Here is a 15,377-nt window from a genome sequence, read left to right as displayed (position 1 = left end):
GGACCACTGAATGTGAAAATAGGAGGAGAAAGGATTATGGAGGTAGAAGAATTTTGTTATTTGGGAAGTAGAATTACTAAAGATGGACGAAGCAGGAGCGATATAAAATGCCAAATAGCACAAGCTAAACGAGCCTTCAGTAAGAAATATAATTTGTTTACATAAAAAATTAATTTAAACATCAGGAAAAGATTTTTGAAAGTCTATGTTTGGAGTGTCGCTTTATATGGAAGTGAAACTTGGACAATCGGAGTATCTGAGAAGAAAAGATTAGAAGCTTTTGAAATGCGGTGCTATAGGAGAATGTTAAAAATCAGATGGTTGGATAAAGTGACAAATGAAGACCTATTGCGGCAAATAGATGAAGAAACAAGCATTTGGAAAAATATAGCTAAAAGAAGAGACAGACTTATAGGCCACATACTAAGGCATCCTGGAATAGTTGCTTTAATATTGGAAGGGCAGGTAGAAGGAAAAAATTGTGTAGGCAGGCCACGTTTGGAATATGTAAAACAAATTGTTAGGGATGTAGGATGTAGGGGGTATACTGAAATGAAACGACTAGCACTAGTTAGGGAATCTTGGAGAGCCGCATAAAACCAGTCAAATGACTGAAAACAAAGCGATTCGGGCACGATATTATACTTCCAAATAGATTACAAAAAGATAAGACTCGGAGCAAGCAAAGCAAGCAGAGGTATATGTAAGACTGTAATTTACATTAAAATAAAAAATATATTAGCATCAACATTAAATTACTAAAATTAAGCATTTTGTGTTAAAAGGAAAGATCCCGACTTATTATCTATTCCATTCATATTTTGTTGAGTTCAAGTGGCAAAATTTTGCAAAGGACCTGGATATAGCTATTCTTTGTACTTCATCAATAAATTAATTACAACCAAATTTTTACCCCCGTTTCTTGGAGAACCCAAAGATCACTCTTCGGACTGTTATTTCTGCTTAATAAATATTAAAGGGATTACGTCAAAATCAAAACATACAGTGGTGTACCCTAACTTGCAATCTGCAATAAGACCAGTTCCACACTGGAAAGAATTGCCCGAACTAAAGCCTCCAGAGCATGTGACATTAGATGAAGTGAGCTCAAAGTCTGATGGAAGTAAGGAAGAAAAAAAACAGATTCTGGTGATACAATTTTTGAACAAAGCAGTTCATCCGAGCCTCATTTGCTGACTCAAGAGAATCTTAACGATCTCATACGAGATTTAAAATTATCCAAAAAAACAGTCTGAAATGCTTGCTTCCCAGCTAAAAGGACGGAATCTTCTTCAAAAGAATACAAAGATATGTACTTATCGTAATCGTTATTCTGAATTTAAAGACTATTTTTCTGAAGAAAATGGCTTAGTGTTTTATAATGACATTTCTTTTCTTATGGAGACACTTTGTAATGAACATAAACAAACAGAATGGCACTTGTTCACCGAATACTCTAGAGTTAGTTTAAAAGTTGTTTCTGCATAATGGCAACAAATTCCCATAGTATCTGCGGCTAACTCTGCTAGTATGAAAGAAACATATGAAAACTTTAAATTTATATTGGAAAAGCTTCAATATTCAGAGTATGAATGGAATATTTGTGGTGATTTGAAGGTAATTGCACTTATTCTTGGTTTGCAGCTCGGTTACACAAAGTACTGCTGTTTTTTTGTGTAAATGGGATAGTAGGGACAGACAAAACCATTTCCTTAGAAAAAAGTGGCCTAAACGCGAATCACTCATTCCTGAACAGAAAGATGTGAAACATGACCCATTGTGTAATCTTAAAAATGTGCATCTACCTACGTTACACATCAAACTAAGATTAATGAAGAATTTTGTCAAGGACATGGACAATACTCGTGGTTTCATGTACTTAAAACAAAGTTTCCTAAAATTAGTGATGTAAAAATTAAAGGAGGAATATTTGTGGGTCCACAAATATGACCACTAATGCATGATGAAAAGTTTGAGGAAATATTGAATCCACCAGAGAAAACAGATTGGCAAACATTCAAAAATGTTACTCAAGAGTTTTTTGGGAAATCGAAAGGGTGAAAATTACCGTGATACTGTCAATGATCTTTTAAAAATTTGGGTTATAATATGTTCGTAAAGGCACACTTCCTGCACTTACACCTAGATTTCTTCCCAGAAAATCTTGGCACAGTGAGCAATGAGAATGAGGCACACTTTCATCAGATTTCAGCTATGGAAAAGATGTATCAAGGAAAATGGAATCCTAATATGCTGGCCGATTATTGTTGGACCATCAAGAGGAATGCTGCACAATCAAAATATAGCAGAAAATCATCATTTCTTACTTTCTAGATGAGTTAAATATTTGAATATTGTGTAATTAAGAATGCAAAAAGTATTAAAATGTTTGAAATTATAGATGCCTGTCTCTCAGAAACCTTGTGTAATGGGAAAAAACCGATATCAGATTTAAATTCAATAGAAAAAATACTATTAGAAATACATATTTTTCTTCCTAGGGACAAAAAAAAAATACTTTTAATTCCCCAATGTTATTACTTAAATATGAAGAGTTAGGATATCTAACATTTTTGACATGAGTTGAGTAAAAAGAAAACAAAGGAGGGTAAGTGAGAATAACTAAAAAAAAAGAGATTCTAACATAATTTTTCATACGAATTTAGATTATAAAAGAGCTCAGTCACCACAGATTTATTTTTATTAGATAATCCGTTGAAAGAACAACAAATTTTTCATTGTTTTTCTTGAAGGAGATAAATTTTAAACAGTTGATAACTTTAAGGTTTGGTAGTTCCAAACAAAACAATTTTAATGGCAAACCAAGACAAATTTACACTGAATGGACACTTTCATCATAACACTTTCAGAAACTCTTCTGACCTTCCAAGGACATCAAGAAGTTGACAAATATAATAAATTGATTTAGCACACAAAACAAAATGAATTTATCAAATTATTGTAACAAATACACAGATCACTTCCTCATGTCCCTGTCCATGTGTAAATTGTATGGCCACAGCAAATAAAAATCACCTTGCACGCCTTATCTAACATAAGTAAAATATTCAAAAATAACAAACTTAAAACAACAGAAAATTTGACTTTTCTCTCCATGTAAAGAAAAGTGTTACTAAAACACAAAATTAATGGATGTTTTTTTTTCTCTTTAAAAACACAGTTATGTTCCTCTACAATGAATGACAGAATAAATATGATTTTATAAAAATTAGCAATAAAAACACTTCAGAAAGGAACTTATTCAACAATCACACAAATAAATCTTTGCAAATAAAAATTGTCATGTATACAAAGTTACATATTTTTATGGTTTCTCTTGAACCCTTATGATGACAGTAGAAATTTCAGAAACAATTTTTTACTCATTTAATGGTGGTTTTGAAAAGTTGTAATGACAACTTTGAATCTTTTCTATTAACAGGCAGCATTTTTAAAAATATAAATAATGTAAGCATACCTTTTTACACACCTATGCTTCAATCAGAAATGTTTATTATGTACATCAGAATATGCAGTTAATTAAATAAATAATATTGTGAATATTACTCTAATTAAATGCATTATGTAAACAATAAAACAATAAAAATTAAAACCAAAAAGAGAAAGGCGATTGAAATAAATTTGAAATTTTGATTTAAAAAAAAAGAAGAGATAATGAAATCAAAAGTAAAGTAAAAACAGTAAACAATAATTCATGCTAACAAATGCATTCCTGAACTTGTACTAATATATTCTAAGAAATCCAACGAAAAGGTAATCTAACACTTACATTTACAGAAAATACTGCCAATTAATGGAAACGGTTCTCAAGTTTTTTTTAAATACCTAATTTCATTAATTTACTCTTTTTTATCTATTTCATTCTATTATTTAAATGTAGACAAACCTAACAATAGACTGGTTATATTATTCGGTTAACTTCACCCTTTTAGAAAACCTTGAACATTAACTAATTTTTATAACTGTTAAAAAATTCACTTAATATAGTAGAACCAATACCTTCTTCAAATGGTGTATAACAACCGATTCGGTATGTTCCATCAGCAAGTGAAGTAATATGGTTTTCTGTGAGAGACCGAGATGGATTGGTTATAGGACATGTCACTTCTACTTTTCCAATTGCACCAGAATCCACCAGACAACTGTAACAGAAGAACTTAATAATGTATTATACATAAAAAATTAACTATTTTATTTATTTTATTTCATTTGATTATATTATTTTAGACTAGAACCTAAATGTACCTCCTACAGTAAAATAGTATTTTTTCTGTAACTGCAAATTCTGATAATAAAAATTATCAGAGATCATACTACCTTCAGGTGTTTTTCACTTCTTGAAAAAAAATTTAGATTAAATTGGAATAATTATGACTTTCTCATAGTTTAACTAACTGATTATAATAATTAAATTTTATTACATTTATATATCCTCAGTTTAATTATTTCAGCAGTTTTTTGTCAATTATAGATTCCAGTAACACGCAGTGAAACTGTACTCAACATTGTTTAAGTCTGTTTAACTATGGGAACTAGATTATTAAATGAGGCTTCAGCTATTGAAATTTTATTCTTATTTCACATCCTTCAATTTTGAGGATGCTACTCCTTGAGACAGTCCAGGATTTATACAACCATTAGTTGTAAAGGGATGTAATTTATTACCTTATCTAAAATCTTTTAATGTAATTTTCTGTAAGTTATTTCTGGGTTAAGAGTTACAACTGAGTTATTGATTGCTTCCCTTTTCATGTGATATTTGAAAGATCAAGGCTAAACTGTACAAGCTATTTTAACACCATCAATTGCTTATTTCTATTACCTGCCTTGGTTAGTACTTCAATTCTAATTTACAAGACATCCTGGATCCTGGTATGAGCCATAAAATAGCTACTATACTATTACTATTCTTAATAAGTAAGGGATGCAGCTATCTACTTTCCCTGGTTAATAAAGCTGTACACCTAATATCCTCTTCAATTGTGTGTGTGTGTGTGTATATATATATATATATATATATATATATATATATATATATATATATGTGTGTGTGTGTGTGTGTGTGTGTGTGTGTGTGTGTATGTATATATTGACAGTGCTGTATAAGTAACTGAAATTCTAATTAAATGTAATTGGATGAAGGAGTTAAGATGTAAATTTTTGAATTTATAACTAATGTTATTATTGTTATTAAACTATATTATTTAATTTTGTTTCCTGAATTATGTGTATTTTTAATTATGTGTACATGTTTATCTGTAATCTTGTATTTATGCAAAGACACTAATAAGACAAAGATAATAATATAATTGTGTAATATAATTAAAACACCAGTATTACTCTTATTTTTATGAACTAATAATTATATGAGCTATGATTATGAACCAATGAATAATAATTATTATGAACTAATGATTAAATTTTGTATTTTTAATTTATATTGAAATTTTTAATTTATATTTAATGTATATTGATTTTTTTTTATTTTTTTATGTACTATTGTGTAACACACAAAGACTATAGTTAGCTGTCCTATTACACAAAAAATACAAACAAACAAATAAATAAATTATTATTATTATTATTGCAAGAACTTTGGTGGGCACCACTTACTCAAATAATGGCAATACATTTTTTAAATAATAAAAGTTAACATTTATCGGTTAAAAACTATACACACCAAATATGATTTCTGTCACGATCAATTAAAATATTTTAATTTCATTGAATTGCACTAATTCACTTTAATTTATAATATGAAAACAATTTCATATTCACCAATAAAACATAAAAAAATACTAGTATAGCAGTAGGGTAAGTGCTCAGAAATTATTTATTAAAATGTACTATGAATTCTTTAATGCAAACCTGAAACCAAATCGTGGAATTGAATCCTGTTATAATCATTTTGCAACACCTATAACATCTGAAGGAGCAACATTTTCAAAATAAAAGTATGTGAACTAATTTAAACGAAAATGACTGAAGCCGTGCTTAATAAACCAGTTCCTGTTCAATCTGCTGTAACGACACACCGAATCAAATTCTATAACAATTTTTTTTTAAAAACTTATCATCACTGACTGTCCTAGGCAAGAATATAGCAAAGTTCCACTTCAATAATCTTAAAAAATGTAGTAATGTAAATTGCAGTTCTTTTTGATCGGGTAACTGTATACTATGATACTATTTTTTTTGGAATGTCTTAGTCGATATCTAAACAAAAAAAATCATAACTGTATTACCTGTACAGCATGTCTTCCTCCAGATTTTGGTGTGTAACTGCATGTATATGTACCATCTCTGTTGTCTCTCAATTTCATATCAACATTAGTGCTCTTAGCGTCCAAAACCTGTAATTTTAAATAAAACTAATGAATACATTAGAAGCGATACAATAAATATTTTTGTATTCGATTATTAACTTATGACAATTATAGACCGGTTACAAAATCTAAGTAAAATTTTACATGTTGGTGAAAATGAGAATTTTAATTATACATCAGGTTTCTTTCAGTTTAAGTTACCATGAAATAGCTAAATGTGCACCATAACTATTACCTGATATGAGGTAACTGACACAACCAGTCTCAAAGAAGTAATGAGTTTTCTGTACAAGACACAGTATAGAAATTTAGGAAGGATTTACCTTTGCTTTGTTTAACATCGAAATACTGGAATCCACTGAAATATGTGTGACATTCAATCATACAAGTGATACCTTTAATCTGTTTATCTCATTACATTACACTTTGAGAAAACTACACCGATGGTGATCTTATCTTCGTATTTTTGGAATACAAAACATAAAATAGGAGCAATATTTTTTGCACAACAATAAAATAGGACAGATATGAATATATTTAATACATTAAAAACTGTATAACTTAATTTTAACAGCTTCACTTAAATTATTTAAAGGGGGTTATATGAAAGTAATGCATCCACTATATTCTCATGGATCTAAAATGCATTGCAGTTCCTATATAAAATCTAATTTTATAAAAATAACGCCGCCATATTGGTTAATCAAGCTAATGTAAAATGCATTATTTTTTTACTAAATAAAGAGTAATAAAGTTATTACTTACTTTAAATAACGTCCTAAATTGTGTTCAACAGTTATTTTTCTAGAATATTCTATAAAAAAAGTTCATCATTATAAACCCACGTACATACACCAAAACGTTAACGACGAAAGTGAAATTGTGATCGGTAGATGGCATCATAAATACTTTAAAAAAAATTATTAACAATTTTACATATAAGAAATTTAATAATAATAAAAAAAAATTATATAGCTTGAAACACAAACGTTTTGCCACTGTTTGTTCAAAAAATATTTATGATAGTTAATAAATAAACAGAATAAAATTGTTTCTAAATCTTATTAAGAGATTGAAAACTTTATATACATTTTTAATTATGATGTGTTTACAACAAATTATTCCTCGAATTAAGATTATTTTAAGTCAGCTATAAAATGTTTAATATCAAACAAAAACAAGATCGATAAGTAATAATGTATTAGTTGTCAGCTAATTAAAAATATCGTTGAATTTAGCTTGGGCATAATTATAACAATTATTTACTAGCACAGTAAAAGTAAGAATCTGTAAATTTTTTGATTTATTAATCATGAGGTTTAATAAATTTTTGAAACTCATTAAATTGCCGTTCAATAAATCTTAATAAAAACAAACTTGGTTTTGTTTTTCTAGGTTAAAAACTTTAATCACTATCTTCCGTACAACTTAATCTTGAATTCTTAATATTTAAAAATGCATTCACAAAATATACAAATTATTATAGTTAATTTTTCCTAAAGAGAGAGTGTGTGTGTGTGTGTGTGTGTGTGTGTGTGTGTGTGTGTGTGTGTGTGTGTGTGTGTGTGTGTGTGTGTGTGTGTGTGTGTGTGTGTGTGTGTGTGTGTGTGTGTGTGTGTGTGTGTGTGTGTGTGTGTGTGTGTGTGTGTGTTATACTTTTAAAACTGAGTAATAAAAAGTCCTATTCTATATCGTAGCAGAATTGAAACTGTAAAACGGTTAAAAGTTAAACCTTCAACACGCGGCAATTCTTCCCTCTTCCCTCTCCATGTCTAACCGATGTATCCTTTTTCTCCTCTGCGTTCATTGCACGTATATCTTATATAACACACTTTTTGCCCTTGAAAATTAACTAAGCATTTTTTTCATTACCTCCACAATGTGGAAACCGGTAAAGAAAATACCTCCTGTTTAAATAATATACCTCAATGTTATATTAATGTTTTTTTTTTCTAAGAGTAAAACGTTCTGATATTTTATCCGAGGCTACTCTTCCATTTAAAACAAAAAAAAGCTACTTTAACACATTTAAATTAATCTATAAAATTTAAAATAAACTGTAACCGATCTTATATCATGCAGTCTAATTTTACGATTCAGCGATACGGTCTTCTTATAATGAAAAAAAGGAATTCTAATAAAATTGATTCGATCGTCTAATTTATTTGTTTCAGACTAAATAAAAATAAGATAAAAATAGAAGCAGAAATGATATCGCTACAGATAAAAATAATTACGTGAGGCCAAGATTTGAAATTTTTGTCCGATTTATTAAAAAATATTTTTTTTTAAACTATTTTTAAAATAATACAGAATTGGCCGAACTGTTTTGAATCAAGTTCGGACAAAATACAGACGGAAATTTAAACACGATTGAAAAAATAAAGCACGATAATATTTTGAACAAACTGTTATTTTAGTAGAAGAAGTTTCTTTTATACGCATCGAATGTAAGGGCAACTAATGCTAAAACTGCTAGAAAATCTTTCTAAATGGAAATAATTGTTTCTCGATAAGGAAAACTAATCGAAGATAATTTCCCAATTTCGTATTACTGATAATAACCGAAACCTTATCGACCAGTGATTCCCAAACGGTATGCTGCGGCCTCTTCATAGGGGCGCTTCGAAATATTGTAAAACCTCCATTACAAAGATGCTTAACAAATATTAATGCGATTCGCCTATCCGAACCTGAGATAAATTTTTGATATAAGAATAACAAAACGGTGGACAGGAGCGAGAACGAAGGAGAAAGTGTCTCCTTCGTTCGAAGGAGCAAATTGAAATTAATTTTTATCGCAGAATTCTTCAATTCTACGATGAATCGTATTCATTTAAAAAGGATAGTTTAATTTATCATAAAGAAATGAATTTGTTATTTTGATTATATTTTTTGAGTTGACAAATGGAAATCGTACTCATACTTCAGCAATATTTCCACTGTTCTGTCTTATACGAACGAGTTGAGTTACTTATAATCTAAATAGATTTGATAAGATAGGAAGTAGTGGGGCTACTGCTGTCCATAGATATTACCTCCTATCCATAGATAGATAGATTCATCTATTTTGTAGAGGAAATTCCTCTGGTAATCCTGAGAAAAGTTTTTTTTATAACTTATGTGAACGGAAAATTATTTAGTCTAAATAAACGATTTGAAGGGTTGTAGAGTGATTTAATGTGATTCTTTTATTTAAAGGATTTTGCGCAAAACTCGTTTATTAATTTGTTTTACATATCATTTCTATTTCTTCTAATGACTGTACGCAAAATATCTTATAAACTAATATTACTTATTAAGAGTAATATTTACGAATGTAATGATGTTTAATAATTAGACAATCCATTTGGCGATCGTAATAAACATTTTGAATCGGTATATCGATATATAAAATATATATTCGTCTTTTGTGAAGACAGGAAAATATTTCATTTCTCATTCTATAATTCCTAGTAAGCCTGAAAAAAGGATTTCTTATTGAATTTTTTTTTGTATTTGTTCGTACACGAGTTATGTATATAAGATAATACGTTCTGTAAAGTAAAATTCTTTATAATTACACTGCCGCTTGCTAAACAAAAAAGAAATTTCAGTTAAAACTGGCAGTGTAGTCAAAACAAAAATACAGACGCTATTATATGTAATGTTTTCAAGGTCAATAGCATGTAAAAAAAACTATATAACAAATTACTTGTACGTGACCACTGTTCATACTTATTTGATACTAGCAGAAGCGGCAATGCTTTTATAGAGAGAGAGAGAGAGAGAGAGAGATATTGATAGAGAGAGAGTTTAAATGAACGCAATTGAAAATTTGATAAAACAAATTAAAAAACTGAACTTGACAAATTTAACCTTTCACTTATTCTCCTTCCCCTTTTCCCTTTCCAACTTTTTCTTTTGACCGTTTTCCCTCACCCCTCAACCAGTTTCCTTGTATAACGTTAAGTCAATGCCCCTCCCATTATTTGATGTCATACCTTATCGGACCTTCCTCTTCCTGTTTATTTGTTATTATTCACAGTATTTATCTTTTAATTTTATTATAATATAAAAATATATACCGTATTTATTCGAGTACCCCGCGCCACGATTTTCCGGACCGAAAAGCTAAAAAAAAAAATCGAGTACATACCGGTATTTTAAAGTGCAATAGATGATAAAAAAATACGAAAATATTCAGAAAGTAAAGCGTTTAATTCGTTCATTTAAATTACAATATTAATATTACATTCATAATTAATTACCGTAAGTACTAGTTTAGTTCAGAATCAGTAGGCCAGTAAAACGAAAAGAAAGTACCACGATGAAAAAGATAATTCAATTCGCTTTTTAATATGGGGTTTTAATTTTAATTAATCACCGTCTGCAAAGATATAACATTGCTATTGTAATTATGTAATGTTAATGGCGTAAAATAATTAAATATAAAATGAAATCTATTAATTTTCATTACGCGTTTTCATTTGACGATGAAAAAATATATTTGACAACATTTTGTCGTCGATGTCTATCTTTTTACTAGTTGGAGGGTTTTAAATAACATGTAAATCAATACCGGATAAAAAAAGACAAATAAAAATGATTTGTTATTAAAATTTTAAACAATTTTTTTTTCAATAGACTTTTCTGTTCCACACCTATGTTAAAATTGTACAATTTGAACATTCCTCAAATAGCACATTTTAATAGGTTAATATTAAAACCGGTGGGTAATATTTAGGAAAAAGGGTAAGTTACGTCAGACTTCAAAAAGAGTGTTGTAGTCACGATACCGAAGAAAGGAGGAGCAGATAAATGTGAAGAACACAGAACAATTAGCTTAACTAGCCGCGCATCAAAAATCTTAACTAGAATTCTGTACAGAAGAATTCAGAAGAGAATGGAAGAAGTGTTAGGAGAAGACCAATTTGGTTTCAGAAAAATTATAGGGACAAGGGAAGCAATTTTAGGCCTCAGATTAATAGTAGAAGGAAGATTAAAGAAAAACAAACCGACATACTTGGCGTTTATAGACCTAGAAAAGGCATTCGATAACGTAGACTGGAATAAAATGTTGGAAATCCAAAACTTCAACATCCTACAGCTAATCGTTTTTGAGTTATTCGAGATACATACGTACGTACAGACGTCACGCCGAAACTAGTCAAAATGAATATTTCCGTTGAAATATGAAAACCGAAATTTGTTCTGATCGTTATACTTCCTTTACTTCGTACAAGGAGTAAAAATTAGAAGGACACCTATGTGTCACGATAAAAAATGATTCTGATCAAACTACTTTAATTTTGCAACCGACAGGTCTAAAAAGGCGAATAAATAAAAAATTAAAGCTTGAATAATCTTCTTGACCGTATACTTCAGATTTAAAAAAATAATCAAATTAAAAAAAAGATCGGCGAGAAAAAACATTTAAAAAAATTTTAAAGTATTTCTCCGCGTTTGATCGAGCCCATAGGGGAAATAAAGTTTATCAGCGACTGCAATAACCCACCGGGTTGGTCTAGCGGTGAACGCGTCTTCCCAAATCAGCTGATTTGGAAATCGAGAGTTCTAGCGTTCAAATCCTACTAAAGTAAGTTATTTTTACACGGATTTGGATACCGGATCGTAGATACCGGTGTTCTTTGGTGGTCGGGTTTCAATTAACACATCTCAGGAACGGTCGAACTGAGACTGTAAAAGACTACATACACTTGATGTACACTCATACATATCATCCTCATTCATCCTCTGAAGTATTATCTGAAAAGTAGTTACCGGAGGCTAAACAGGAAAAAGAAAGAAGTGAACTGCAATAAAATAGTTTAAATCTTAAAATTTTACATTTAATTTCTTTTTTCGATTTTGCTAAACGGAAATGTTCCATTTTAAAGGTAAAAGGCCACTTTTGTCTTTAACGCTGCATATCTCCCTATCTAAGCAACGTAGCGATAAAATAAATAAAAAAAAGGGTTTTCATCTAGACGATTTAGCTTTAATGATAAATTGTGAAGTCTTTAATGTAGCGTCACAGTTTTTGGCTTTTCTTCATTTTGTGCCGAGGCATTGAAATCTATTGAAAGACTGTGACCGGACCGAGTATCATCCGCTCTCAGCTTAACCTAAGATATGCAATGTTTAAAAATAATAATTGCAATTGCCGTTTAGAAAAAAAAGCATCTTAAAAACAGTAATTGTAATTATTGTTTTTAACAGATGGTAAATTTAAAAAATTTAGGAGGCTCTCTAGTAACACCGGAACGGCCAGCAAAGCGGTTCCTGACCGTCTTGTTATATTTTTTTATGTGCGATAACACTTGCATCATAATTTTTCATCCTAGTAATATATTTATATAGCTTCGTTTCCTTCCCGTAAAGATTTTATTACAATCTATTTTTTTTTTATTTTAATGGATTTATTTTTAATAAGTTAAATAAGAATCTTTTTTTTTTTTTTAAATTACTTTACAAAACTGATAAACTTTATCGTAATATTTAAAAAAAAAAAATTATAAATATTAAGGGAGATTAATTATTATTTTAAATAAAATGTAATAAATATAAAATAATCGACAAATCTTGATTTAATTTAATTATATCGAACGTCTATATAAGAAATGTCTTTATAAGAAAACGTCTATATTAACGTGTTACTCGCACAGCAATACTCATACGTACGCACACACACATGTACACATGTTTACGGTTGTATTTGAATTGTACAACGCTTGACCAGTACTGTCTGACGGTAGCCAATCACAGCGAAGGAAGCCACCTGCGTGTGTTAAAAACCCCGTCCCTCTCTACCCCTCGTCGCATTAGTTAGACTGACAGAAGTTTTTACTTATGCCTCATCCCAAAAAAATTAAATAAAAAAAGATTTACCTCTAAAATTCCTCTTAGCAAAAGTCCTCTGTCAACGTATAAACTATACAATTTTATAAATTATGTTATGGTATTATTTTATCATTAACTCTTGAAATATTTATTTTTCATTTATTTATTTTTTTTTATTTATTATTAAAGCATTTGTTACTATAAGAAATTTATTTTATTACATTTATTTATCATAAAGCATTTCGCTTTAATCAACTGATTTTTTTTTTAAATCTAGCACAAATGAAGTATTACAATAAATAAATATACCTTCAAAACTAGATACGGTGATACAGATGGGGTTGATGAAGCTTTCTATTATTTAATCAAATCTAATGTTCAATCTTGTGTAATGTCTTTATCAGTAATGCAAGATTTCGCACGCACACACACACCGCGAGCAAATGAAATCTGTTACTCCATAATTACAATTTTTGCTTTTTAATTTTTATTAAAATACCAGTAGACCCGGCAATGCTTCGCTATTGCTATATATATATATATATATATATATATATATATATATATATATATATATATATATATAGAGAGAGAGAGAGAGAGAGAGAATTTGATAGATTTGATACACAATTGAAAATTTGATAAAAAAATTAAAAATCTGAACTTCACAAATTTTACCTTTCACTTATTCTCCTTCCCCTTTTCCCTTTCCAACTTCTCCCTTTCACTCTTCTCCATCATCGCTCACCCAGTTTCCTTTTTAGCCTTTCCCGTTTTCCCCTTTTCTCTTTCCACCTTTTCCCCGTTTTCCCGCGCGTAAATCTGTCCATTAGTTTTTTTATCTTTAGCGGACACACATACGAACATGCGTTTTATATATATATATATATAGAATAAAAAAGTCTATTTGAATATTTGTTTGTTTCGTAAATATGTCGACACCGGCCCCACCTAGCGGGTACAGTTTTTGCAAAAATATTTATTTTCACGTAACTAATATTCATATTCTGAATACGAACCAAATCGGTCCATAAATATAATTTTTCTAAATATCTCAACCCCGGCGCCAACTAGCGGGACCATTTTTTGCGGAGATAATTCTTTCCATTTAAGTAACACGTATTCTGAATACGAGGCAAATCGGACCATAAATACAATTTTTCAAAATATCTCGACCAAAGCGCTACCTAGCGGGTCCAAACTAATTCAGAAACCTTCCCTGGCATGCGTCCAACCGTTCCCTAAATTTTCATGCTATCGGATGAACGGTTTAAAAAGGCTTAAGAGACACACAGACAGACAAACATTCAATTATATATTATATACTTACTTAATAAACTTCTTATCAAATGTTACAACCCTCAGTATCGATGAACTGAAGGCGAACGTTCGACAGAAATCAATGCCCTTGACAACAATGTGCAAAACGTTGCTGTCAAAGTTCTTGCGACACCTGACGCAAATTCAGGTGAGACAGTCAGTATCATCGCTTGGAACATTTTTTACAAATATAAAACATATATTACAAAAATATAGTATATATCCCCAACGACAAATGTTTTCCAGCGATTCATCTCAAAGCTACCTCCAAAAATTTTAATAAATAATAATTACCTCTAAAAGTTTTTTTCTCTATTTTCTTTTTATATGATAGATTTTAATCATTATGTAATTATTTCAACGAATATTACGCTACTGGCTTTTTTCATCTACAATACTAACCGGTCACTACACCGAATACTTAGTACAGGATTCGAAACTTTTAATAATTTGAAGTATACGGGTTTCAAAAAAGTCGGTTTCCATCTTAAAAATGGTAGTTATAGTCGGTTACCTGTCCTCCGTACGGGTAAAAAAATATTTCCTACTATTTGAGATATTTCCATGCAAGAAACTTGCAAACTTATGGACGGAAGGGCAAGAAACGAAAAGGACCTAATCCGGTTGTTACCGTAAGTTAGTTAATCCCCCACAATTTTGAAACGGTGAAACATTCGTGATGACAGTAATCATATGGTCCTTCCAGGTTACGTAACATTTCAGAAAAGTCGGTTTAGTAGTTTTTTGCGTGAAAAACAGACTCTCAGAAACTACCAGATTTTTAAATACGGTATAATAGAATTTAAGTTAAACTCTACAAGTTTGTTTAACAGAGTTATTCTACTTCAAACCTAAAAAAACGTGTTTTTCGTCACTGAACTTTTCTGT

General features: G+C 29.9%; 1 protein-coding gene across 2 annotated transcripts in view; it reads right to left on the bottom strand.

The window, feature by feature from the left end:
- LOC142319751 (uncharacterized) overlaps nt 1-15,377 on the bottom strand; it is a 154,628-nt gene that overhangs the window by 127,473 nt on the left and 11,778 nt on the right. The window contains exons 1-3 of one of the 2 annotated variants that reach the window (XM_075357378.1): nt 7,113-7,243; nt 6,267-6,374; nt 4,021-4,163 (exon numbers count right to left, since the gene is read on the bottom strand). In XM_075357378.1, coding sequence (XP_075213493.1) covers nt 4,021-4,062 — 42 coding nt within the window. In that variant the 5' untranslated portion in view covers nt 4,063-4,163; nt 6,267-6,374; nt 7,113-7,243. Of the gene's footprint in view, nt 1-4,020; nt 4,164-6,266; nt 6,375-7,112; nt 7,244-15,377 lie in introns of those variants that run through there. The other variant, XM_075357377.1, reaches the window with a different exon arrangement.

The sequence above is a fragment of the Lycorma delicatula genome, chromosome 2 (assembly GCF_047948215.1).
Source record: "Lycorma delicatula isolate Av1 chromosome 2, ASM4794821v1, whole genome shotgun sequence".
Classification (NCBI taxonomy): Eukaryota; Metazoa; Arthropoda; class Insecta; order Hemiptera; family Fulgoridae; genus Lycorma; species Lycorma delicatula.
The sequence above is the reverse complement of the archived record's forward strand: the minus strand, read 5'-3'. Positions and strand labels throughout refer to the sequence as shown.